Here is a 25,560-nt window from a genome sequence, read left to right on the forward strand (position 1 = left end):
GGACAGACTGGATAGTCAGAAGCTTTTGCCCAGGGTGGAAGAGTTAATTACTAGGGGGCATAGGTTTAAGGTGTGAGGGGCAAGTTTAAAGGAGATGTACAAGGCAAGATATTTTACACAGAGGGTGGTGGGTGCCTGGAACTCGCTGCCAGGGGAGGTAGTGGAAGCAGATACGATAGTGAGTTTTAAGGGGTGTCTGGACAAATACATGAATAGGATGGGAATAGAGGGATATGGTCCCCAGAAGGGTAAGGGGTTTTAGTTCAGTCAGGCAGCCTGGTCGGTGCAGGCTTGGAGGGCTGAAGGGCCTGTTCCTGTGCTGTAATTTTCTTTATTCTATAATACGCTCCGCAAAAAAGAGAATCTTCCCCATCCAGGAACGTATTATTCAGCCCGTGGATTAACTCAAAGACTTCAAATTCAAGTACAAATATCGTCAATGTTCTGTACAAAAATCCGTCAATGAGAAAAAAGTTGGAATTCTGAGGAAATAACACTGAACTTTTCCCAAACATATAGGAATTTCTAATGACATCCAAGTGACATCTCACTAAACTGTAAAGGCAAACGTGAAAGTACTTACCCTCAATGAGAAATACAAATTGCTGGGTACACTTTACTTACACAATTTTTTTCTGAAGGACCCACGTTGCAAAACTTGCCAATGAAAGAATAAGAAACCTCCTGGATATCACAATTATAGGCAGACGAATGACTGATTTCCAATGAAAGCAGTTTGACTGTCTTTTGGATCCAAATTCAGGCAGAGTTCTCCCGTTGCAGACAGATCTGTTCGGGTATTGATTTGATACGCTCCAACGTGCCTATGTGAAGGTTGGTTTCCAACCCTCGCTAGAATGAAATCAAAGTATTGTTAATGCCTCTGTAGAGGAAACAGCTTTCAGCTCCAATTACCAACCATAAATATAGCATGATGTGCCTATGTTCCAAGAATCGCACATTACATTTTGCAAATGGTGTCATTAGATCTTGAATTTTCAAGTGAACCCTCAGAGGAAGTAGACAGGGTGTCAGTGCAAACATCTCATTCAAGAATGTTCCACCTGCCAAGTACAGAACAATATTGGAGGGCAGCCCAAGATGACAATAATTCGTATTCAAATAGTACCCAGAAATTAATATCTCAAAGTAATTCACAGGAATTGCAAGACAATTTTTGATAGTTTCTCTCACTCACAAGGATGACAATAGAATTAGTAAAAACAATGATAGAATCAGTAAAAATACGAGGATTCCATAGGACTCTTCCAGAGGTTCTGCATTAGGTTCAACACTTTTAAATTTTATAAATAAAATGTTCTTCCAGCTTGACCAACCGAAGGCAGTTTTCACACTTCGATGGCTACTGATAAGTACACTATTCAACCAATCAGGCAGTCACTGCACTGAGAAGCTGGCCTCTAATTGGATGAGCTGGAAATAGCAGCAAAGTCTGTTTTGAACGTCACATGCGAAGCCAAGAACTAAGGCAACCAGGTGGCAGAAAGAGGTTGGCCTTAGCCAGACATGGGAGGGGCTGAGGCTGGGCTGCACAAGGCCATGAAGCATGAGGCTGGGGACGAGAGATGCTGGGGCGGGGTGGGAGAGGCTGGATGGGGGTGATAGGTGCTGAATTGGATGTGTGATGCCGGGCAGGAGTGGTGGTCGACGCAGATGTCAGAGTGAGAGGGGACGCAGATGCGGAGGAACAGAGAGAGAGGTACAAGCGTGTATTTGTGTGTTTGTGTCGTGTGTTTGTTTATGAGAGGGGGAAAGGTGAGAATGTAAGCATATGTATGTGTTTGTATGAGAGAAAGGTGAGAGTGTGAGAGAGAGCTGAGTGTGTGTGAGAGAAGTGAGTGTATCTGAGAGTTGAGTGTGTGAGAAAGACCTGAGTGTGTGTGAGAGAGGTGAGAGTCTGTGTTCGAGTGTGTGAAAAAGAGGTGAGAATGTGTAAGAGAGGCAAGAGTGTGTGAGAGAGATGAGGGAGTTTGTAAGAGAGCAGTGTCTGTGCCAGAAAGAGCAAATGTGTGTGTCTGAAATGAGAATCCAGCTCCCAGCAGCACTCTTAATATTAAATGAATCTCATGAATAAAAGATCAGCATCCCTCCCTCTATTGAAAATGATAAAATGGTAAGAGGTAAATATTTGTTGAATAAGAGAACTCCTTAATTTTAATTCATGTATACATATAAGAAATTGAAAAAGGTATTCTGAATTTGTTTTTGCATGTTTGTGCCTATTTACGAAAGCAATCAATATTTTGGGGTTTAACTCTTCAACATAATAAGGATGTTTCTTGGTGGTTCTGTCAGTACTCTTGGGAAGCCAAGAGGATTCTGTGGCTGGAAAGATTAGGAAAGCCTTGCATTAGCCTGATGAAAGATGGACTCTGGTGCTGAAAGCCAAACATGCAACAGCTCACTGACCATTTTAGAGAATGAATAAAATTTAAGCGGGTATATTCTGTGGTAGCTGATATGTGTTTGGCAATGCTAGTTACAGAATTACAAAAGATCGCATTGCGGAATACACGGTGAACAAACACTATTAGTCTGTGCTAATTGCAAATAGCGTGCATGTCTGTGGTTTCTCATTTCCTCTTCAAACATGCTGCAGGAAATGACCAGCAGTAACATGTTGAATGGCCATTGGTCAGTGGAGTGTATAGTTACCAAGGGCACTGAGAAAATTAGATTCACATCGACTGCAACAAATTTCCAGTTAGAATGATAAATAAAGTTTTTTAAAGTTTATTTATTAGTGTCACAAGTATGCTTACATTAATACTGCAATGAAGTGACTGTGAAAATCCCCTAGTTACCACACACCTTCACAGAATGCGAAAGTTTCTATTCAGTACGAATCTAGATCTCATCCCGTTTGGTAAATCAGAATAATCCATCTGTACCCACAGTGTATTGATGAGTCTGATCATCATTCAACACAGCAGCACCCTTCATAAACTTCAAGCCAGTCGGTAAGACATTTACATTTTCTATGTTTCAATCATTTGAGGAAAAACAATTTCTGCTTTAGATCAAGTTTCTCTGTCACTGATGAGCAGGGGGTTTGGGAGTGGTTATAACCTAACTCACTGGGCTGGAATTCCAAGTGATTACGCACTATGCTGGTTTCGGATCACGATCAACTTACCCATATTGACTTCAACTCGGGAAGGAGAGAAAGTTTTAAACTGAATAGTGGGGCAAGTCAATAGTGGATCAAAGTTTGGAAGATGTGGTAATCCATAAGAGTAAAGACAAAGTAAGAGACAAAGGTACTAATATGGGAAATAATAAATAGACCGTGGCAGGAAAAGAGTATAAATCTAAAAATAAATAGCAGATAAGGCTAGATGCTACAAAAATAATAAAAAGACAAAACTAAAGGGTCTGTATATAAACGCACATAATATTCGATCAAAACAGATGAAAAGGTAGCGCAAATCGAAATGGTATGGATTGGGACCTGAATTTTGAAGTGTATGCGATGTTTACTATGAGATGGTGGTGGATAGGCAATGGGAAACATTCAATTCAATTGTTCATTCCTATCTGGCACAAAAGAAAATGGAAAAGGTGGCCAAACAATGGCTTACAAGGGAAATTAGAGAGCCAAGGAAGAGGCACAGAATTGGCCAGAATAATTCACAGATCTGTGGATTGGGAGCAGTTTAGAATTCAGCAAAGGAGGACAAACGGATTGGTTAATGTGTTAATTCGTTAATTGGAAAATAGAGTATGAGAGTACGCTTGTGGAGAATATGAAAACTGACTGCAAAAGTTTCTACAGCTATGTAAAGAAAAAAGATTGGTGAAAACAAATGTAGGTTCCTTTGAAACAGGAGAACTAATAATGGGGAACAAAAAAATGGCTGACTAATTAAATACATTGTCTGGTTCTGCCTTCACAAAGGAGGACATAATGAACATATCAGAAATGTTAGGGAACACAGCGTTTAGTGAGAGAGAAATTGAAGGAAATTAGTATTAGCAGGGAAATGTTGTTGGGGAAATTGATGGGCTTGAAGGCCAATAAATCACCAGTGCCTGACAATCTACATCGCAGGGTACTTAAAGAAGTGGTCCTATACATAGGGAATGCATTGCTGGTCACCTTCCAAGATTCTACAGACTCAGGAAAAATTTCTATGGATTGGAGGGTAGCTAATCTAACCCTACTAGTTAAAACAGGAGGCTAAGAGAAAGCATGGAATTATAGCCTGATGTCAGTGGGAACAACGCTAGAGTCAATTATAAAAGATTTAATAGTATAGTACTTGGAAAAAAAATGGTAGGATCGGACAGTGCCTGATAAATCTATTGGAATTCTTTTGAGGATGTCACTAGTAGAGTTGATGAGGGTGAAGGAGGAAAAATATACAGATGGGTACACATAAGATGGTTGCCTGGCACACAAACAGTCACCTGGGAAAGAGGCATTAAACGGACACTGACTTTCAGTACAGACAGCCACCTGAGATTAAAACATAAAGGACAGACAGCTATCCAAAGTTAAACATGCAGGAATCAAATCCTACAGGAAGGCAGCCAGGGCTTAAAGATCAGGACAATAGGGGTAGATAATGAGATTAACTACAGGTGGGATCGGGAATACAAAATGCAGGAAAACCAATTACTGTAAACTACTGTATGAATAGACCGAAACTAAAGTCATTGATAGTCACTGACGTAGGAAATGTATCCATTCATAGAACAATGCGATCTTAACATGCTTATGTCTGTATCTGAATGTATTTGTCTGTAACGATGTGTTTAACGATCGATCACCTACTTGATTACAACGATGTGATAATGGCTAGATGTCTGGTCCACCTATTGTGCAAAGGGTATAAAGATGGGCCGCTCCCATTGTATCATTGAGAGAAGGTAGCTGACTAGAAGCAGTGCGGAGTGCCAGTGCCTTTTCTCCACGAAGCTTCGTTAAATAAAACTGTATTGTTGAAACCTTCAAGCCTGACTCACAAAGTGGCATTTTTCCCACAACAATTGGCGTAGTTGGCTAGGATCCTATTACGGTGAGATCGATTGGCCACGATCGGAGCCGGGGTAGAGATCACTGAATCTGTGAGAGTCAGACAAGGTCAAGAATACAGTTTGAAAGGGGTTAAACTTAAGGGGTGTTTGTAGTAATAAGTATTGTTGTATATGATATAGTGATAAGTACTAACTGCTGATAGTGATAAGTAACTGTTGCTTGTGCTGACCGACAAAGAGGACAAGGTAGTGCCTATCTAAAAAACCCTGCCTTAGACCGGTTGTTAAGAGGAGGAACCTCCCATGCGAAGGTTAGGAGATTGAAGTGAGGAAAGAGACACCAAGGGCACTTAGGATTGTGAAGCACAAGTGGCAGAGGTCAGTTAACATCAAATTCTGCAGTGGCGAACAAACGCAGAGTTGCTATCTGATTGCATGAAAGTTTGAAAAGTTGGGAACTGTACTGTCAATGTTATGAAAAGCTGGGCAGAAAAGGAGCTTGATCAACTCTGACCTAAACCGGACTCCGGTGGAGAAGCACATTGCCGAGGTGGTAATAGTGGAAGCCGTGAGTATAACTTGAAACCCTGTAATGTAGTGAAACACAGTGCTAGGTTGTAATAGTGGCCGGGGGTAGTGAAGTCCCTATGGTAGAGAGCACACTTTACTAGCGAGTAATCGTGGCTGGGGTTAGTGAAGTCTGCGAAATGGCAGATAATGAAGTTAAAAGGGGATTTGCAGGATCCCTCATTGAAATTTACATGACAGACAGGAAAGAGTTAATAAAGAGAATGCAAAAGGATGGCTGGGATACTTTTCACACCTTAGAGCAGCAGAGAGAGTGGGTAGATAAAGAAAAGAGAAACAAGACAAAGACGATAGGAATAATGTTAACACATCAGTTAGCTGGTCTAATTGAGCAAGTAGTCGCCTCTACCAAGAAGTGGAGAGAAAGGATTAGAGAATTAGAATCCCGAGTGAGGGAACTGGAGAAGCAAAACCAGGTATTAGAAGAAAAGCAATGGAGAGGGGAAACTGTTCCTCTACCGCCTTATGAGTTCACACAGCAGGGACCAACCGCTCCCCCAGAGGAGTGGGAAGCGCTAGAACACAACTTAGCACCAGTAACCCGAGGGGGAACAGATGCGCGAGCAAAAGCAACTTATAAACCATTCACCCCAGGTGAGAGACAGCAGATAATGGCTTCCCTGGGTAAATTACAACCCAGAAGCGCAAACACTAAATTCTGGGAAGAATTAGACACAATCTGGGTAGGACACCAATTACACCTGAGAGACTGGTCAGGGCAGCCTGTCCAGCGGATAAGTGGAGGCAGGTAGCAGGTGGACCCGCCGCTCCTCCAGCGGAGGAGGTGGACGGTGGACACATGCAGTCGCCCTAACATCGGAGATAGATGCCCAACAGGCACCCTTCACCCAATTTAAAGCAGAGATTCAGAGGGTATTAGGGAATGCTCCCACGAACTGGAGCAGAATTACCACAACAAAACAGTTAAAAGGGGAAGGAGCTTTTGAATATGGGGAACGATTGTTCCAGATATACCAAGAGTGCTCAGGACAAGGGAACCCAGGTCGAGGGGATCGAACGTTCATCCAGGCTTTTAAGGAGGGACTCTCTCGTGCTCACCAGGTCATCCTAAAAATGGGAGTGATTATTTCCCAAGATTATGATGAGTTGGTAGAGTGGGCTAGTGGCGTACCTGGAGGTGGATAGGAGAGATCTTAGTTTCTGTATTTCAGTGTGTTTGTGTGATCTGGTAGCTTGTCGAATGTAGGTGGTTGTTGTTGTATTAGATTGAGAACAGGAGTTGAAGCCTGTTTGTTCCTGTGGAGTGTTTGTTGCAGGCAGTGGGTGCAGTGCTTTGCACTTCGATTTAGCCTCAGGGGGGCTGGGGGAAGTGTTAAGACTGTTAAAGATTAAAGTAATAAGATTTCTTGAATTTACTTCTGTTTACAGTTTGGAAGAAAGAAGAATAAAAGGGACTGTCTTAGACCATAAGACCATAAGACATAGGAGCGGAAGTAAGGCCATTCGGCCCATCGAGTCCACTCCACCATTCAATCATGGTTGATTTCAACTCCATTTACCCGCTCTCTCCCCATAGCCCTTAATTCCTCGAGAAATCAAGAATTTATCAATTTCTGTCTTGAAGACGCTCAACGTCTCGGCCTCCACAGCCCTCTGTGGCAATGAATTCCACAGACCCACCACTCTCTGGCTGAAGAAATTTCTCCTCATCTCTGTTCTAAAGTGACTCCCTTTTATTCTAAGGCTGTGCCCCCGCGTCCTAGTCTCCCCTGTTAATGGAAACAACTTCCCTACGTCCATCCTATCTAAGCCGTTCATTATCTTGTAAGTTTCTATCAGATCTCCCCTCAACCTCCTAAACTCCAATGAATATAATCCCACGATCCTCAGACGTTCATCGTATGTCAGGCCTACCATTCCTGGGATCATCCGTGTGAATCTCCGCTGGACCCGCTCCAGTGCCAGTATGTCCTTCCTGAGGTGTGGGGCCCAAAATTGCTCACAGTACTCCAAATGGGGCCTAACCAGTGCTTTATAAAGCCTCAGAAGTACATCCCTGCTTTTGTATTCCAAGCCTCTTGAGATAAATGACAACATTACATTTGCTTTCTTAATTACGGACTCAACCTGCAAGTTTACCTTTAGAGAATCCTGGACTAGGCCTCCCAAGTCCCTTTGCACTTTAGCATTATGAATTTTGTCACCGTTTAGAAAATAGTCCATGCCTCTATTCTTTTTTCCAAAGTGTACGACCTCGCACTTGCCCACGTTGAATTTCATCAGCCACTTCTTGGACCACTCTCCTAAACTGTCTAAATCTTTCTGCAGCCTCCCCACCTCCTCAATACTACCTGCCCCTCCACCTATCTTTGTATCATCGGCAAACTTGGCCAGAATGCTCCCAGTCCTGTCATCTAGATCGTTAATATCGTCTTAATCTGTATTCTCTTTAAATGTTTTACTTACATCCCAGTTTGAATGAAAAAGGATGTGCTGTGGAATGACTGTTGGAAGCTTCCATGTGTGTCTGTATGTGTTTAAACAAAGTGGTTGCGTAGATGTTTTGTTTGCTTCAATGTTTCAATGTTCTTACCCTAATTGTGATTTTACAACAGTGAGTTTGATAAAGAGTTTAAATAAAATTGGAAAGTAAATTGAAATTTAAGAAAGGATTTAAACCTTGGAAGGAACCATGTGCTCTTTCCTTTGTCTTGAAGTAGAAATTGTAAGAGTTAGTTGAGAAGTTAAGAGAAGAAAATAAGTACTTTTGTGGAAAGGTAGAAAAGCAGGAACAAAAGAATAAGGTAAATATATTGTCTATGAGTCAGTTTAAAATATATCAAGTCAGTGAAATACAGTGTTAAGGTCCGCAGGATATCGCGATTTACAAACGTCTGATAGTTTAGTATTCTGTAACCGGTTAAAATTATATACTACCGTCGGAATTTCACGTGCCATCTATTGTTCAAGGTTTGCCAAATATAAAAACACTGCAAAGCTTAAAATCTAGACAGTTAAGAATCAAACCAAAACGTTTATAATCAAATAACTAGTATGTATTGTACCTACTTTGATTTTGATTCGGCGCCTGTTACTTTCCTAGCGTGCAGGGGTTTTGATCTGGAGCTCAGTTTAAAAATGGAAACGGCTAGAATTAAAGGGGTTTGGATATCACGGTTACAATGTGTAAAGTGGTATGATACAGCTGCCGCTTGATTATTTTTATTATACAGTATAGCATTGCCAAATAGACCCGAGAATAACATCAAATCCTGAAAAGCCTTAACCAACTTTGTCTGATATATTTATATACTATATATTGTGTATTGATAAAGACATAATTATTTTGTGAAGTACTGTAGTGCAGCGCTTGCACACAAACAAATGATCAAATTAGAGATAACGTAAGAGTACATCATATAAAGATCGGAGCTGTATGGCATGTGATTTTAATGGGGAAAGCGATGTCTTTTGATAAGATTACATACAAATGAATGGATGTCCAGCTGCAGCTAAAAAAGGCCAGTACAAAGTGCTATTTAATTCACACTAAGCTTTCTATGGAAGGAGGATATGTAGTTAAATGTAACTCACAGAACTGCTTTCCTCAACACAGGCAAAGACTGCAAGCAAGAACGATTAGCGTGCGCGGGTGAATAGACAATATAACTTGTAAAGATTATATGAATTATAGTGTTCAGTTTGATATTTGATCGTTGCGAATATGTATGTAATCGCGTATGTAACTGTACTACTTTGCGTTGTCACGACTGTAAATTTAACTGGATTGGAGGATAACTTGTTTTACAAAGCTCACATACATTTACACGGGAATTGAACTGTATGTTACCCGTTAGCTCAATCGGTAGAAGCCCTATTTGTAGCCACCCTTGGGTGGACCCCTCATGACTTATATACTGTAGATACATCAGATACACCCTGTAAGGGACAAATTGGCAAATATAAAAGAGGTATACAGGGGAGATGTGTGGGACTTGTAAACCCCACAGATCCTGTGTGCAGGGGGTTCCAACAGGTGGGAGGAAAAGCTTGTTCAGATACTGCAAGCTATCCGTTTTGTTTTACGGGGCAGGGATGGGGATGTGCCTATACCTTGGTCCCTAAGAATGATTCCTGCGTACAGACGCAGTGCGTCCATCAACATTTTCGGGTTAGTAAGGGACAGTTTACTTGCACTTGTGATGAACAGAAATGTCTGAATAGAACCATGGGAAGACAGCTTATTTGTGGACAATGCAATGGAACTCACGTAAGCTCAGACAAATGGACATACCCATTTGATACTTAGCAGGTGGTGGGATCAAACGGGGAGTCAAGTAAACCGAACAATTGGCAATATGAACAAACTCATAATCAAGACACTAAATGTTACTGGGCTAAGAAGGGATATGTGTTCCTCTTCAATGGTACTTACATGACAGAAACACCAAACCTCTCAAACCGTTTTGCAGTAGGAACAATCGGACCACTGACTGTTCCATGCCCTCAGAAGGGGCATATTCAGAGGAGAATAGTAACTCGGGCTATCAGCAAAGAATTCTGCGGTGACTGGGAAGCCCCGGGCACAATGGGAACCTCACTGGGATATGGGTTCCTTGGAGCCTTATCCCTGGGGAGGGGTGGGGGGTGGGGGGGGGGTGGGGGGGGGGGGCGCAGCAGGAGTGATTAGTGCAAAGAATAGGAATCACATTGTTTGTGGACTAACAGTCCTGGAAACAGCACTTCAAAAGCACTGGAGGCTGTTAACCAAGAAATGGCTGAACTGAGATGATATGCACAACAGACACGATACGCAGTGGACAATCAGTTAGCAAAACAAGGCGGAGTGTGTACAATTATAGGCAATAAATGCATAACCCATGTCACAGATGAGTCCTATAACATTACACAGGTCATCAATAGCATCAGAGAACAACTTGATAGCTTCAGACAGGGACCCAAGAAAGGAAGTAACTGGCTGGAATGGCTAGTAGGGGGGTCCTGGGAATCTTACTTATTACATGGATTGGTCATGCTCATTTCAATTGTAATTTTCTGTTGTCTCATTGTTAGATGCCTAACTGTCTGTTGCAAGGTGATGGTGACTAGAATTGTGCCAGGAGCCAGTGTATACATCGAAGAAGAAACCCCGATGAAGATCCCCGAAGATATCAGAAGAAACGAAGAAGGAAAGAAGAACAAAGAATTATACATATAAAAATTGGTATTGTTGGTCTAAGGATTAGTGAAACTCATAATCCGACCAAGAGTGGGGACTGAAGGAGGAAAAATATACAGATGGGTACACATAAGATGGTTGCCTGGCACACAAACAGTCACCTGGGAAAGAGGCATTAAACGGACACTGACTTTCAGTACAGACAGCCACCTGAGATTAAAACATAAAGGACAGACAGCTATCCAAAGTTAAACATGCAAGAATCAAATCCTACAGGAAGCCAGCCAGGGCTTAAAGATAAGGACAATAGGGATAGATAATGAGATTAACTACAGGTGGGATCGGGAATACAAAATGCAGGAAAACCAATTACTGTAAACTACTGTATGAATAGACCGAAACTAAAGTCATTGATAGTCACTGACGTAGGAAATGTATTCATTCGTAGAACAATGCGATCTTAACATGCTTATGTCTGTATTTGTCTATAACGATGTGTTCAACGATCGATCACCTACTTGATTACAACGATGTGCTAATGGCTAGATGTCCGGTCCATCTATTGTGTAAAGGGTATAAAGATGGGCCGCTCCTATTGTCTCATTGAGAGAAGGTAGCTGACAGGAAGCAGTGCGGAGTGCCAGTGCCTTTTCTCCACGAAGCTTCATTAAATAAAACTGTATTGTTGAAACCTTCAAGCCTGACTCACAAGTGGCATTTTTCCCACAACAAGGGCAACCAGTGGATGTGGTTTATTTGAACTTTCAGAAGGCTTTCAACAAGGTCTCACATAAGAGATCAATATGTAAAATTAATAAGCATGAGATTGGGGACAGTGTACTGAGATGGATAGAAAAGTGGTTAGCAGACAGGAAACAAAGAGTAGGAATAAATAACTATTTTTCCAAAGGCAGGCAGTAACTCGTGGGTGCCGCAGGGTTTAGTGCTAGAATCCTAGCTATTCAGAATGTATATTTAGCTGAAGGAGCTAAAAGTAATAACTGCAATTTTGCAGATAACACAAAACTGAGTGGGAGGGTGAGCTGTAAGGAGGATGCAAAGATGCTTCAGCGTGATTTTGGCATGTTGAGTGAATGGGCAAACGCATGGCAGATGCAGTATAATATGGATAAATGTGAGGTTATCAACTTTGGCAGCAAGAAAAGTATGGCAGATTGTTATCTGAATGGCTATAGATTGAGAGAGGGGAACGTGCAATAAGACCTGGGTATCCTTGTACACCAGTCGCTGAAAATACATATGCAGGTGCAGCAGGTGGTGAAGGCGGCAAATAGTATGTTGGCATTCATAGCGCGATGATTCAAGTACAGGAGCAGGACTGTCTTGCTGCAGCTATACCGGGCCTTGGTGAGACCACACTTGAATATTTTGTGCAGTTTTGGTCTCCTTAACTGAAGGATATTCTTGCTCTAGATGGAATGCAGTGAAAGTTTACCAGGCTGATTCCTGGGCTGTTGGGAATGATTGATTCAGTCAGTTAGGATTATATGTGCTGAAGTTCAGAAGAATGAGGGGGGAATCTCATAGAACCCTATAAAGTTCTTACAGTACTAGCCAGGGTAGATGCAGGAAGGATGTCCCCAATGGTGAGGGTGCCCAGAATGAGGGGTCATAGTCTAAGGGTCCGGGGTAGACCATTTAGGACTGAGATGAGAGAAATTTCTTCACCCAGAGAGTGGCGAGTCTGTGGAATTCTCAAACCATGGAAAGCAGTTGAGGTCAAAACATTGTATTTTCAAGATGGAGTTAGATATTGCTCTTGGGCGAAAGGGATCAAAGCATATGGGAGGAAAGCAGGAACAGATTATTGAGTTGGATGATCAGCCATGATCATAATTAATGGCAGAGCAGGCTTGAAGGGCCGAATGGTTTACTCCCACTTCTATTTTTTATGTTTTTAGATGACAGGAAGTTAGGAAAAGATGGACGGGTGGCTCTGTTAATGAATTATGTATTATGTGGAAAAGATGGTGAAGAAAGCATAGGGCATGCTTGCCTTCATCAGACGGACATCGAGTATAAAAGTTGGCAAGTTATGTTAGTTATATAAAATGTTGGTTAGGCCACATTTGGCATACTGTGTCCCATTCTGGTCACCACACGACCAGAAGAACATGGAAGCTTTGGAAAGAGTACAGAAAAAGTTTATCAGGATGTTGCCTGGTATGGAGGGTATTATCTACAAGGAGAGATTGAATAAACTGGGATTGTTCTCCCTGGAAAGATGGAGGTTGAGGGGCGACCTGGCAGAAGTTTATAAAATTATGAGGGGTATAGAAAAGGTGAACAGTTGGAAGCTTTTTTCCAGGGCAGAAACGACAATTACAAATGGGCATAAATTCAAGGTAAGGGGGGAAAGATTCACTGGAGATGTGCGGGGGATTTTTTATACACAGAGGTTGGTGGTGGCCTGGAATGCTCTGCCAGGTGGGGTGGTTGAGGCAGATAGTTAGCGACATTTAAGACTTACCTGGATAGACACATGAACAGATGGGGAATAGAGGGATACAGGCAGATGGTTTAGATAGGACAACATGATCGGTGCAGGCTTGGATGGCCGAAGTGCCTGTTCCTGTGCTGTAATGTTCTTTGCTCTTAGCACATTAGAGAGGAACAACCTAAGTTCATGAGACCAAAATCGAGAACAAAAGGCCACTGTTTAAAAATAAGGATTTTCTTATTTAATACACAGATGAGAATTTTTTTTCTCCCAGAGGATCATGAATCTCTGGAATCTCTTCCTCAACAGGCAGTGGAAACGTGGCTTTGAATATTTTAAGACAGATTTAAATAGATTTCTGATTAATATGGGGAGGAGGGACAGGGAGAGGGGGTAAAAGTTATCGGGTTAAGCAGGCATGTGGGATTGAGGTTACTATATGATAAGCCATGATCGTATTGAGTACTGGAGCAGGCTCGAGGGCAAGAGTGTTCTACTCCTGCTTCTAATTTGTATGTTCAATGGAAAGTAGAACCAGACAGTCTGTAAAACCAACATTGTGCCTGTGGTGACCCACTGTAATTACATGTTGTATGCCTGGACACACCCCTGCTGCACCTGGCCCGAGACTCCTCCCTTTCCACCTGAGCAAGGTATAAAGGTGATGGTTCCTCCTCCTTGCCTCAGTCTGGGCCAGGTGAGCTACAAGGGTGTGCTCCAGTTCTTTGCGATTAAAAGCCTGTTATTTCACTCACTCGCTGGAGTCCTCGTATTGTAATTGATAGTGCATCAGTGCCCACCCTTCTCCGCATGCCCCATCAATTTTCCAACATTCAGATCAGGTCACCAATGCCTGGTCATCTCAAGAATACTAGTTCAGTGACCATGAAGCACTACCTTATCCAATCTCCCACTTAATGTGGTTAGGGATTGTGCATTAGCATGGATAGAGGACTGGTTAACTATTAAAAGTCATGATGTGGAGATGCCGGCGTTGGACTGGGGTGAACACAGTAAGAGCTTCAACAACACCAGGTTAAAGTCCAACAGGTTTATTTGGTAGCAAACACCATAAGCTTTCGGAGCGCTGCTCCTTCGTCAGATGGAGTGGACCATCTGACGAAGGAGCAGTGCTCTGAAAGCTTATGGTGTTTGCTACCAAATAAACCTGTTGGACTTTAACCTGGTGTTGTTAAAACTCTTACTATTAGAAGACAGGGAATTGGGATAAGAGGGGAATTTTCAGGATGGCAACCTGTAACTAGTTGAGTGCCACATGGATCAGTACTGGGGCACAATTATTTACAAAATATATCAATGACTTGGATAAGGGAAGTTAATTGCCAAGTTTGCAGATGACATAAAAATAGGTGGGAAATGATGAGGATGACACAAAGAGTCCACAGAGGGATATAGACAGGTGAGGTAAGAGGACAGAATCTTCGCAGATGGAATATAATGTAGCAAACTTTGGTAGGAAGAATAAAGGAGCTAAATATTATTTAAAAGGAGAAAGACTGCAGAAGCGTACAGCACAGAGGGATTTGGGAATCCTCATGCATAATTCACCAAAAGCTAGAATGTTGGTTCAGCAGGTCATGGGGAGGCAAAAGCAATGTAGGCCTCAATTTCAAAGGGAATGGAGTATAGAGGGAAGTCTTGCTAAAACTATATAAGACCCTAGTTAGTATACACCTGGAATATTGTCTTTGTCCCTTTATCTAAGGAAAAACATACTGACACAGGAGACAGTCCATTGGAGGTAGTCCAGAGGAGATTCACTCAGTTCATCCCAGATATGAAAGGATTTTCTTATGAGCAGAGATTGGGTAGGTTGAGCCTGTAATCATTGGAGTTTAGAAGAATGAGAGATGACATTATTGAGACATATAGCATTCTCAGGGGGATTGACAGGGTAGATGCTGAGAAGTTGTTTCCCCTTGTGGGAGAGTCTAGGACCAGCAGCATAACCCAGAGTAAGGGATGTCTATTTAAGATGGAGATGAGGAGGAATTTCTTCGGTCAGAGGCTAGTGAATCTGTGGAATTCTTCAACGCAAAGGGTTGTATAGGTTAGGTCAATAAGTATGTTCAAGGCTGAGATAGACAAACTTTTAATCAGTGAGGGAATGAAGGGTTATGGGGATGAAGCAGGAAAGTGGAGTTGAGGATTATCATATTAGATCAGTAATGGTGGAGTAGACTTGATGGGCCAAAAGGCCTACTTCAGCTCCTACATTTTATGTTTCTTATCATCACCAGTTTGGTAAAACAGGTTTTGTGCACCAATGCATTCATACAGACAGGCCTTTTCTCCAAGAGAGCAAAAGCCTCCCTGCGAAGGAACCAGGGATGACTGCAATGATTGGGAGCTTCAGGTAGGTTGGCCAAAACATCCCATATTATCAAAACTAGCATTGGACAGAAAATCCTTAGTTACTGCTTCAAAACATCACCAGCCCTGGCCACAACTAAGTAGAACCAGCCACAATTCAAATACTAGTTAAGCAAATAGGTCAGGTGAAATGCTCAACATAGACTCTACCACAGTAATCTTTACTAATAAACTGAACTACATCAAATTCTTTGATGCTAAATCCTTTCTATTCAGTCCAGTAAATGTGGGTAACTTTTTATGTTTGTTATCGGATTTCTTCACACTCCTGTTGCTTTATTAACTTGTGTATTCATCATCATCATCATCATTGGCTGTCCCTAAATTTGGGAATCACATCTGATCAGGGTCGTGCATTTCAGCAATGCCTTAAAACTTTTGATTAGACTATGGGGGATCTGTGGTTTCTCAATTGCTTATTAAAAATCATATTGATTAATGTTCTTCTCTCCTAGAATATGTTGTTACTTCACTCGCATTGTGTCATTGGGCTGTGCACCTCCTGGTTAATATTATTACTGTTCACCACAGACCATGGTAAGAAAACGTCGTCTTAAAATCGACAGCAAGTGGAACAGTAAGCTAAAAATGTGAATGTTATGTTATCAGGTTGTGATGAAAGGTGAATGTGTGAGAAACTCAGACTGAATGGATGTTGATTGCCATGCAGAAGGACAGGAAAATGGATAGGAATCATACTCCTCCATAACCATACCAACTGTTTGATGGTTTCTGTTCCAGGTCTGGGACAGGAATTCCAATTCTTTGCGCCCGGTGAAGGGGAGTCTGGGACTGTCATTAACGTTACCATTAAATTTAACGTGGGCTGATCCTTTGATAATTACTTCAGACTTGCTGGCGTGAATCACACTGGTTTCTCACCCAAAATGAGGCTGAATGTTACAGCCGTTCATGCCGGTGGGATTTTTCCAACCCCCTGCAGTGAACGGAGATTTGGCTGGGTGCCAAATTCTCTGATTTTGCTACAGCAGGAATGTGGCGTAAATGGCCAGTAAGGTAGTGTCCTTAGTCATTTCTTGGGAAAATTCCACCCAATATATTTATACCATGTAGATCCATTATGATTATGTGCTTTGAGTAGTAGTAGCAATCTTGTCCCTAAGAAGATGCTGGTTTAGAGACTCATTCCAGAGTGTTGAGCAGAAATCTGGACTGATATTCCAGAGCAATATTGGTGGTTTGCTGTACTCTGAGTTGCAGTCTTTCCAATGGGATGACAACTACAGTAAGACCCTCTCTGCCCTCTTGGCTAGATGGAAAAGATATCCGAGACACTATTTTGAAAAAAAGAGTAGGGGAGCTTTCCCTAGTGTGCTGATCAATATTTATCCTTTAATCGACATAACTGAAACAGGACATTTGGTCATCATCTCACTGTTGTTTGTAGGAACTTACTGTATGAAAGCTGGGTGCTGCATTTCTTACCCTACTTTGGTGACTATATCTTATGCCATATCTAGAAAGTTATGCGGGAGATTGAAAGGTGCTTTATAATTGCAAATTGTTCTTTCATTTTTCTATTTATGTTTTGCTGAGTCGATGAATCAGGTACAAGGATTATGAGTGAAACTCTCCCAGTGAAGATTTCTCCAAGTTTAAAAGCCAGGCTTCTAATTAATGCTATATCAGTGCTTGTACAAACTCTGAAATGTATTTCAATTCAGGAACCGCAACAATGGAAGTTATGCAATGTCAGATATAAACAAACCAGAACTAAAAACACTCTCATGGCTTGTCCTTCTGTTTCTGTTCCAGGTCTGGTGCAGGTGGATGGGAATTCCATTTTGTGCCTGGTGAATGGGACTCTGGGACAGTCTCTAATGTTATAATTACACTTACCATGGGCAGATCCTTCCATAGTTACCTGGGACTTCAGAAATTCATCCACTGGGAGAAAGATTCAAGTATGTGTGAAAGTCTGAAACAGCCCAGCAGACTGTAACAATGAGCTTGGACAGAGAATCAACTTAAACCTCACAGACTACAGCCTGGAAATACAGACCCTGATGAAAAGTGACCAAGGCTTCTATGAAGTTAATGCAAGATCAGGACAGAGAGTTTACGAAAAAATAATAGAACTGCGAGTTTATGGTAATCTCACTTTAATTATAGGATTACATCTCTGATCTAACAACCTTTATGTACTTAAATGTCATTGAGGACATATTCCTGGATCTGTGCCCAAGTGCCGTGGATCACATGGGTAGAGTGAATATTGTAAAATCAGACAGGCTGGCATACACACTGGTAAAGAAACCTGTATTTATTTAAAACTTAAATGAGAATCACACTGGTTCCTCTACGCAAGTGCTCACCAACCCACCCATCTTGTGTGTTTCTGTTATAACTCGGGAAATATTCTTTTAAATTCTGCCTTTTGATGTGTGTGCATGTATATTATAATTAGCTAGAATATCATTTCAAAGCAATTTTTATCTTAACATTTGTGGAAAGATGTCAACAAGTGTCATTAACATCTTCTGTGCATGAAAACCTGAGGGAAGGGAGACTGAGACTAGTCGTACTATTGCTTTATATTTTAGTTTAGTTTTAAAGTTTATTTATTAGTGTCACAAGTAGACTTACGTTAACACTGCAGTGAAGTTACTGTGAAAATCCCCTGGTCGCCACACTCAGGCATCTGTTCGGTTACAGAGGGAGAATTTAACATGGCCAATGCACCTAATGAGCACTTATTTAGAACATGTGAGAGGAAACCAGAGCACCCGGAGGAAATTTGCACAGACATGGGGAGAATATGCAGACTCGGCACAGACAGTGACCGAAGCCGGGAATCGAACCTGGGTCCTTGGGGTTGTGAGGCAGCAGTGCTAACCACTATGAAGTTAATGCAAGCTCAAGATGGGCTGCTTACGAAAGAATAATGGAACTGCGAGTTTACGGTAAACACCTGTTCAATAACACACTGATTCCTTGTGTCAGATCATTATCCTTGATCATAATCAGCTGTGATCATAATGAATGTAGTAAGAGTTTAAACAACACCAGGTTAAAGTCCAACAGGTTTATTTGGTAGAAAATGCCAATAGCTTTCGGAGCGCTGCTCCTTCGTCAGATGGAGTGGATATCTGCTCTCAAACAGGGCATACAGAGACACAAAATCAAGTTACAGAATACTGATTAGAATGCGAATCTCTACAGCCAACCAGGTCTTAAAGATACAGACAATGTGAGTGGAGGGAGCATTAAGCACAGGTTAAAGAGATGTGTATTGTCTCCTGACAGGACAGCCAGTGAGATTCTGCAAGTCCAGGAGGCAAGCTGTGGGGGTTACTGATAGTATGACATAAACCCAAGATCCCGGTTTAGGCCGTCCTCATGTGTGCGGAACTTGGCTATCAGTTTCTGCTCAGCGACTCTGCGCTGTCGTGTGTCGTGAAAGACGCCTTGGAGAACGCTTACCCGAAGATCAGAGGCTGAATGCCCGTGACCGCTGAAGTGCTCCCCCACAGGACGAGAACAGTCTTGCCTGGTGATTGTCGAGCGGTGTTCATTCATCCGTTGTCGTAGCGTCTGCATGGTTTCCCCAATGTACCATGCCTCGGGACATCCTTTTCTGCAGTGTATCAGGTAGACAACGTTGGCCAAGTTGCAAGAGTAGGTACTGTGTACCTGGTAGATGGTGTTCTCACGTGAGATGATGGCATCCGTGTCGATGATCCGGCACGTCTTGCAGAGGTTGCTGTGGCAGGGTTGTGTGGTGTCGTGGTCACTGTTCTCCTGAAGGCTGGGTAGTTTGCTGAGGACAATGGTCTGTGTGAGGTTGTGCGGTTGTTTGAAGGAAAGAAGTGGGGATGGCCTTGGCGAGATGTTCGTCTTCATCAATGACATGTTGAAAGTTCCGGAGGAGATGCTGTAGCTTCTCCGCTCCGGGGAAGTACTGGATGACGAAGGGTACTCTGCCCACCGTGTCCCGTGTTTGTCTTCTGAGGAGGTCGGTGCAGTTTTTCGCTGTGGCGCGTCGGAACTGTGAATCGATGAGTTGAGTGCCATATCCTGTTCTTATGAGGGCATCTTTCAGCATCTGGAGGTGCCTGTTCCGATCGCAATAGACACCTTCAGACGCTGAAAGATGCCCTCATAAGAACAGGATATGGCGCTCGACTCATCGATCGACAGTTCCGACGCGCCACAGCGAAAAACCGCACCGACCTCCTCAGAAGACAAACACGGGACACGGTGGGCAGAGTACCCTTCGTCGTCCAGTACTTCCCCGGAGCGGAGAAGCTACGGCATCTCCTCCGGAGCCTTCAACATGTCATTGATGAAGACGAACATCTCGCCAAGGCCATCCCCACACCCCCACTTCTTTCCTTCAAACAACCGCACAACCTCAAACAGACCATTGTCCGCAGCAAACTACCCAGCCTTCAGGAGAACAGTGACCATGACACCACACAACGCTGCCACAGCAACCTCTGCAAGACGTGCCGGATCATCGACACGGATGCCATCATCTCACGTGAGAACACCATCTACCAGGTACATGGTACCTACTCTTGCAACTTGGCCAACGTTGTCTACCTGATACGCCGCAGGAAAGGATGTCCCGAGGCACGGTACATTGGGGAAACCATGCAGACGCTACGACAACGGATGAATGAACACCGCTCGATGGTCACCAGGCAAGACTGTTCTCTTCCTGTGGGGGAGCACTTCAGCAGTCACGGGCATTCAGCCTCTGATCTTCGGGTAAGCGTTCTCCAAGGCGGCCTTCATGACACACAATAGCGCAGAGTCGCTGAGCAGAAACTGATAGCCAAGTTCCGCACACATGAGGACGGCCTAAACCGGGATCTTGGGTTTATGTCACACTATCGGTAACCCCCACAGCTTGCCTCCTGGACTTGCAGAATCTCACTGGCTGTCCTGTCTGGAGACAATACACATCTCTTTAACCTGTGCTTAATGCTCCCTCCACTCACATTGTCTGTATCTTTAAGACCTGGTTGGCAGTAGAGATTCACATTCTAATCAGTATTCTGTAACTTGATTTTGTGTCTCTGTATGCCCTGTTTGAGAACAGATATCCACCCCATCTGACGAAGGAGAAGCGCTCCGAAAGCTAATGGCATTTGCCAAGAAATAAACCTGTTGGACGTTAACCTGGTGTTGTTAAAACTCTTACTGTGTTTACTCCAGTCCAACGCTGGCATCTCCACATGATCATACTGAATGGCAGAGCAGCCTCCTGCTCCTAGATTCTCTCCTGGTCCATGAATTCATAGAGAGCAGAAATTACAGCAAATGGGAATGCCAGTGAAGAAAGCACTCTGAAAGTAAGATTAGTATGCAATAATTTCAGTTACCCATTACTTAGACTTAACATTGAGAATCAAAAATTACTGATGATGCAACTAACATGGGATATTCATAGGAGATAACGCTGACAGGATTATTGAGTCTATATGTGCTAGTTTGACAGACTGTCAGATTAGTCAATCCCTGAGACCAGAGAGTAATTCTAAGGGTGGAATTCTGCATTTTGCTGTCTTTGTGCAGTGGTGGGTGGTTCTGGCAGATCCCTTCCTGCTGGTCAGAATGGCAGGAACTCACGCCAGATTCTGCCCTTGCAGCCTAATTATTTTTGCATGTGCGGGTATCTCTCCAAATCAACTGGTGAGTCAGGAACTAATTCATCTGCTTGCTGTCAAGTTCGAAGGTTGCCATACTTAAAATGCCAGTGCAACAAACTCATATCAGTATCAGTCTACATATCATCAGAAGACTACTCAAGATGGCATACATCCGGAAGCAACAGGCTACAACCTGGAAGTCGGCAGCAGCCATTTGAGTCACCAGAACCCCAGCCACCCATATGACATAAATTTTCAGTCAAGGAAGATCGGGGCCAGGCAGCTGGAGTGCCTAATTTTATTCAAACCTACGCTCCACTGGCTTGGTCTCTTGTTCATGCATAGGCTCAAGGTTACGTTGCATGATGCAAAGAAAAGCCAAGAGCTCCTACAATATCCAGGGTAATATTACTCCTTAAAACAGCATCACTGGAATCAGACGAACTTATTATGTCGGACCTTGATGCCCCTCACTTAGCCTTAATGACACTCTGCTGCTTTGTTCAAGCCAGACGGCATGTTATTGGTCCTTCAGTTTCCAGAGTCTGCCCACCTTACATAAGGAGTCAGTGATCCCGCCTTTAGCCAATGATTGCCCAAACCGGGGAAAATCACAGATGAGTGACTGTTTCCTGTGGAGTGCTGACTTCTGACCCTCACTCGAGGCTAACGGCAGGGAAAATCTTGATCCTTGAATCAGATCACTGCCTTTCCCCTTAAAATTGAGGGAAAGTAGAAGTTACAGAGAATAGGAATGTCAGTGAGGAAACACTGGGAATAAAAGTCAAGTCAATTTGCAATTATTTAAGTTCAGCATCATTAATTCAATTTTATGTTCTGCTACTGTGATTGAAATCACTATTGATGCAATTCACAGGATGGTTATGGAACATTCATTGGAGGGAAAACAGAAAGAATCATTGAGCAGTAGTTTCACAGACTGACAGTCTAATTTAGTCACTGTACTTTGCTTTTTCAACAGTAAAATCAGTGAATGATTCTCCGTTCCCATGTATGATACAGAAACGCTACCCATACACATGACATAAATGTTCACTCAGGACAAATGGAGACCAGTGGCTAATACTTTACAATTCTATTACCTAATTAGATTTAATCCAGGGTTCTGGTAAATGTTGACAATCACACTGAATTATCTGAAGGAAAACAACAAGGTCCTGCAATATTCTGGAATATTATTCCTCAATACAGCATCACTAAAATTAGATTAAAATTTGATTAACTCGTCATTTATCTCATTTTTGGGTTTCTGCTGCATGTAGATTTGCTGTAGTATTCTTTTGTGTAACAATACTGACCGGGCTTCAGATATTTTGAGGGTCAGCGAGAAATTTACATGACTTACATGACAGTTACATGGGTAAGATGGGTATAGAGGGATATGGACCAAACGCTGGCAATTGTGACCAGCTTAGTGGTTTAAAAAAAAACGGCGGCATGGACAAGTTGGGCCGAAGGGCCTGTTTCCATGCTGTAAACCTCAATGACTTCTTTACCCAAACTGACCAGGGTTTTTAAACTGGTTTTACCTCTGCGAAGTAATCACATGGCACTGGATGGACTACAAAGATGGATGGATCAAAGGTCTGTTCCTGTGCACATTATTTGTACCTTCATAAATGCTTTGAATGTTTCTGAGTAACGAGGTGCTGGATACGTGTAAGTGTTATTTTAAGCAGCATTTTAAAAATCCGTTCATCCTACATGTGCGTCACTCGACCCATGCTAATAGTATTTCATTCATTTTCAGAACGTGTATCGCGCCCAAGAATACGACTGATGAACAATGTCTCCTCTGGCGGGATCTGTAATGTCACCCTGAGCTGCTCAGTGGAAAGTGGCAGTGGCCTGTTGTACAGTTGGTGGAGAGGAAGAGAGGAGGCTAAAACTGGCGGGCCACACATCGTGACTAACAATGGAAGGGAGCTGAGAGTGTCATCAAATCTATACGTCACCAGCACAGTTTACAGCTGCACAGTGAGAAACCCTGTTAGTGAGGAGACTGAGAGCATGGATCTCACAGGACCCTGCAAGCTAATCAGTACGTGTATTTCAGAGGAGCATTGGGACAGTACTCTAATTAATAATTAAGTCACAGGAATGCTTGTTAAATACAATTTAAGTTGCTATTTTTTGTTAAGTCAAAGCATTGCATAAACATGACTGAAAAATTAAGCATCTACTCAATTTAAGCAGGAAGACTTACAAATTCACCTTAGTAGATATCAAGTTGGCCACCCATTATACATCCTGCTGGATATTTTGTTCCACTGAGGTTGACAAAACTGATTATTAAGTGGGAATGTGTGGGGTTCTGATACAATACTGATGATTTGCAAACCATCCAAGACAAATTTCTATCCCCAGGTAAACGTTTCCAGATTATTCTAAAACACAGCTGTGCACTTACCAATGGAAAATAACATTTAACAATTGTATAAAACAGGCAGGCAATCCACTATTGCCAGGTTTCTGCCAGTGATGACAGTTAAATTAACCACTTTTAGAATGTTTGCAATTAAAATATTCATTATAGATATTTTTAGTGGATATATCACAATTACAAAAAATATTGCAGTAATATTAAGCTTGATTATTGATCCCATGGCAAGGAACTAAAAACAAGGAGTAACTGTTGTCTTTTGTGTGTCTTTCTAGGCATTGGAAAAGAGACGTCCGATGGCACTCTGTCCTCAGTTCAGATCCTGGGAATACGAGCAGTGATATTCATGATCATTGTCATTATCACAATCACTGGGGTCTGTGTCTGGGAACAGAATAGTTAAAGAAAACCAAAGGACTATTGATAGCTCTGTTCGGCAACAATCTGGTTTGTCAGAGGAAACTACACATGGCAAGTTGCAGGAAAAATTACAGTAACCTCTGATGGTTAACATTCAAGGACACTGACGATAGGATTAAAATAGCCACAAGCCCAAATTTAATCTTTATAATCTTTATAATTTAGCTGTCCATGACCCTTTAATGAAAACCACTTTAACCTCATTCAAGTGTGTCATATCAAGAAGACACCTTGGCTAATATAAGAAATCATGAAAGAGTAAAAAGATGCTAGCCCTCCACAGACCCTGTACAAGATGCCCTTTTATGGGGCTGAATAACACACTCCCAAATCAGGAGCCTTCCTCGCCTCTAATATCAAGTATGATGATGTTGGGTGCTATTCCTGATGTCATGCTGGTAGCTTAAAAATCAGCCCTCCCTCTCCTCCCAGCAGTATTGAAATTTCATTTAAGTGGGTACTTTAGGTCATTAACGACCGGTGTGCCAGCAACAAAATACGTACAGAGTCTGATTCACACCATGTGAAGTTTCTTTTTTAGCAGGAGAAGCTCGTTTACGTAGGTTTATAAGTTTCAGCTGAGCCCTGAGTATCATCTTAGCAGTTCGGAGATCTGTAATTGCTGCGAGTGCTTAACTCAAGCAGCAGGGTTTCCTCATGTACATTCGAGCCCATTTTCACGACTAAGTGATCTGCTGAGTGCTCTATTTAGTTCTTTTCCATCATCCAAGGCTATAAAATAGCTGAAAAATTGGGAGCATGGGTTCGCTTCTCATGAAAAGATGTGTAAGATTGCAGCTTATTTAATGGCTTGCCTTCGGCCCTCTATTAGCAAAGTACATGGCAGGCTGTGCTCAAGCCTAATTTGTATATTCTGCAAACCCTCCATCCTCAACTAGACCAAAGCTTTAAAAACACACAGACATCGACTCTGTAGCGAAGTCTTACTTTCAAACTCACTTTCCTCCTGCCTTTGCACCCATGCCCTCTAGGACGACGGCACAAGATTGCACACATTAAGGCCTTGCTCGCCCTATGGGGTCATTGCGCCTCTCCTGACAATGAAACCAGGTTCCTTTGACAAACCCACTGTTGACCTCCTCAGTTTCATCACAGGTGCCATATGTTTGGCTTGGCTTCCTCCTCTTCCCACCAAATAGCATTAACTGCTTATATCAGTTTGATGGTAGGACACTGTACGCAGGAGGGCTCTGAGAGAGTCTTCATTAAATTGAGGGGCTGGTTTGGCCCTTTTCCCCTGCCTCTCCCCTCATGCCAACGGCGCAGACCTCTCTGGAGGGAAACATGCAACAACGAGACAACTCCTCCGTGCAAAGATGTGGAAGTTGCTCTATGTTCAAAAATCATGCCACCTCTGTTCAGTGGCAAAGGATGGAGACAGCAGAACTCATGTTAAAAGCCTTGAAATAGCTGAAGTCCAAATGATCCACCGAACTGTGAATAATGCTGGCATTTGCTGAGTTCCCTTACACTGCCCTGTGCTAGGGGCTCTTAAAATTACTGGCCACAACTT

The 25,560-nt window shown here is 42.6% G+C and overlaps 3 protein-coding genes across 8 annotated transcripts in view; 2 read left to right on the forward strand and 1 right to left on the reverse strand.

Annotated features, from left to right (window-relative positions):
* The window catches only part of LOC144496871 (SLAM family member 9-like), a 74,925-nt gene extending 65,591 nt beyond the window's left edge, over positions 1-9,334 (forward strand). Inside the window, exons 5-7 of the mRNA XM_078217443.1 lie at positions 2,919-2,981; positions 6,979-7,043; positions 9,167-9,334. Of these exons, the coding sequence (XP_078073569.1) occupies positions 2,919-2,981; positions 6,979-7,043; positions 9,167-9,210 (172 nt within the window). The 3' untranslated portion in view covers positions 9,211-9,334. The remainder of the gene's footprint in view (positions 1-2,918; positions 2,982-6,978; positions 7,044-9,166) is intronic.
* The window catches only part of LOC144496870 (RNA-binding protein 4B-like), a 157,664-nt gene that overhangs the window by 62,128 nt on the left and 69,976 nt on the right, over positions 1-25,560 (reverse strand). For all 6 annotated transcript variants that reach the window (XR_013498459.1, XR_013498460.1, XR_013498458.1 and 3 more), the window contains exon 4: positions 625-852. The gene's annotated coding sequence lies outside the window, so the exon portion shown is untranslated. The remainder of the gene's footprint in view (positions 1-624; positions 853-25,560) is intronic.
* Positions 17,479-24,119, forward strand: LOC144496872 (SLAM family member 9-like). The gene is made up of 3 exons (XM_078217449.1): positions 17,479-17,696; positions 22,974-23,264; positions 23,882-24,119. Exons 1-3 carry the CDS (start codon positions 17,612-17,614, stop codon positions 24,007-24,009), a joined length of 504 nt encoding a protein of 167 aa, XP_078073575.1. The 5' UTR covers positions 17,479-17,611; the 3' UTR covers positions 24,010-24,119.

Source organism: Mustelus asterias, chromosome 8 (assembly GCF_964213995.1).
Source record: "Mustelus asterias chromosome 8, sMusAst1.hap1.1, whole genome shotgun sequence".
Taxonomy (NCBI): domain Eukaryota; kingdom Metazoa; phylum Chordata; class Chondrichthyes; order Carcharhiniformes; family Triakidae; genus Mustelus; species Mustelus asterias.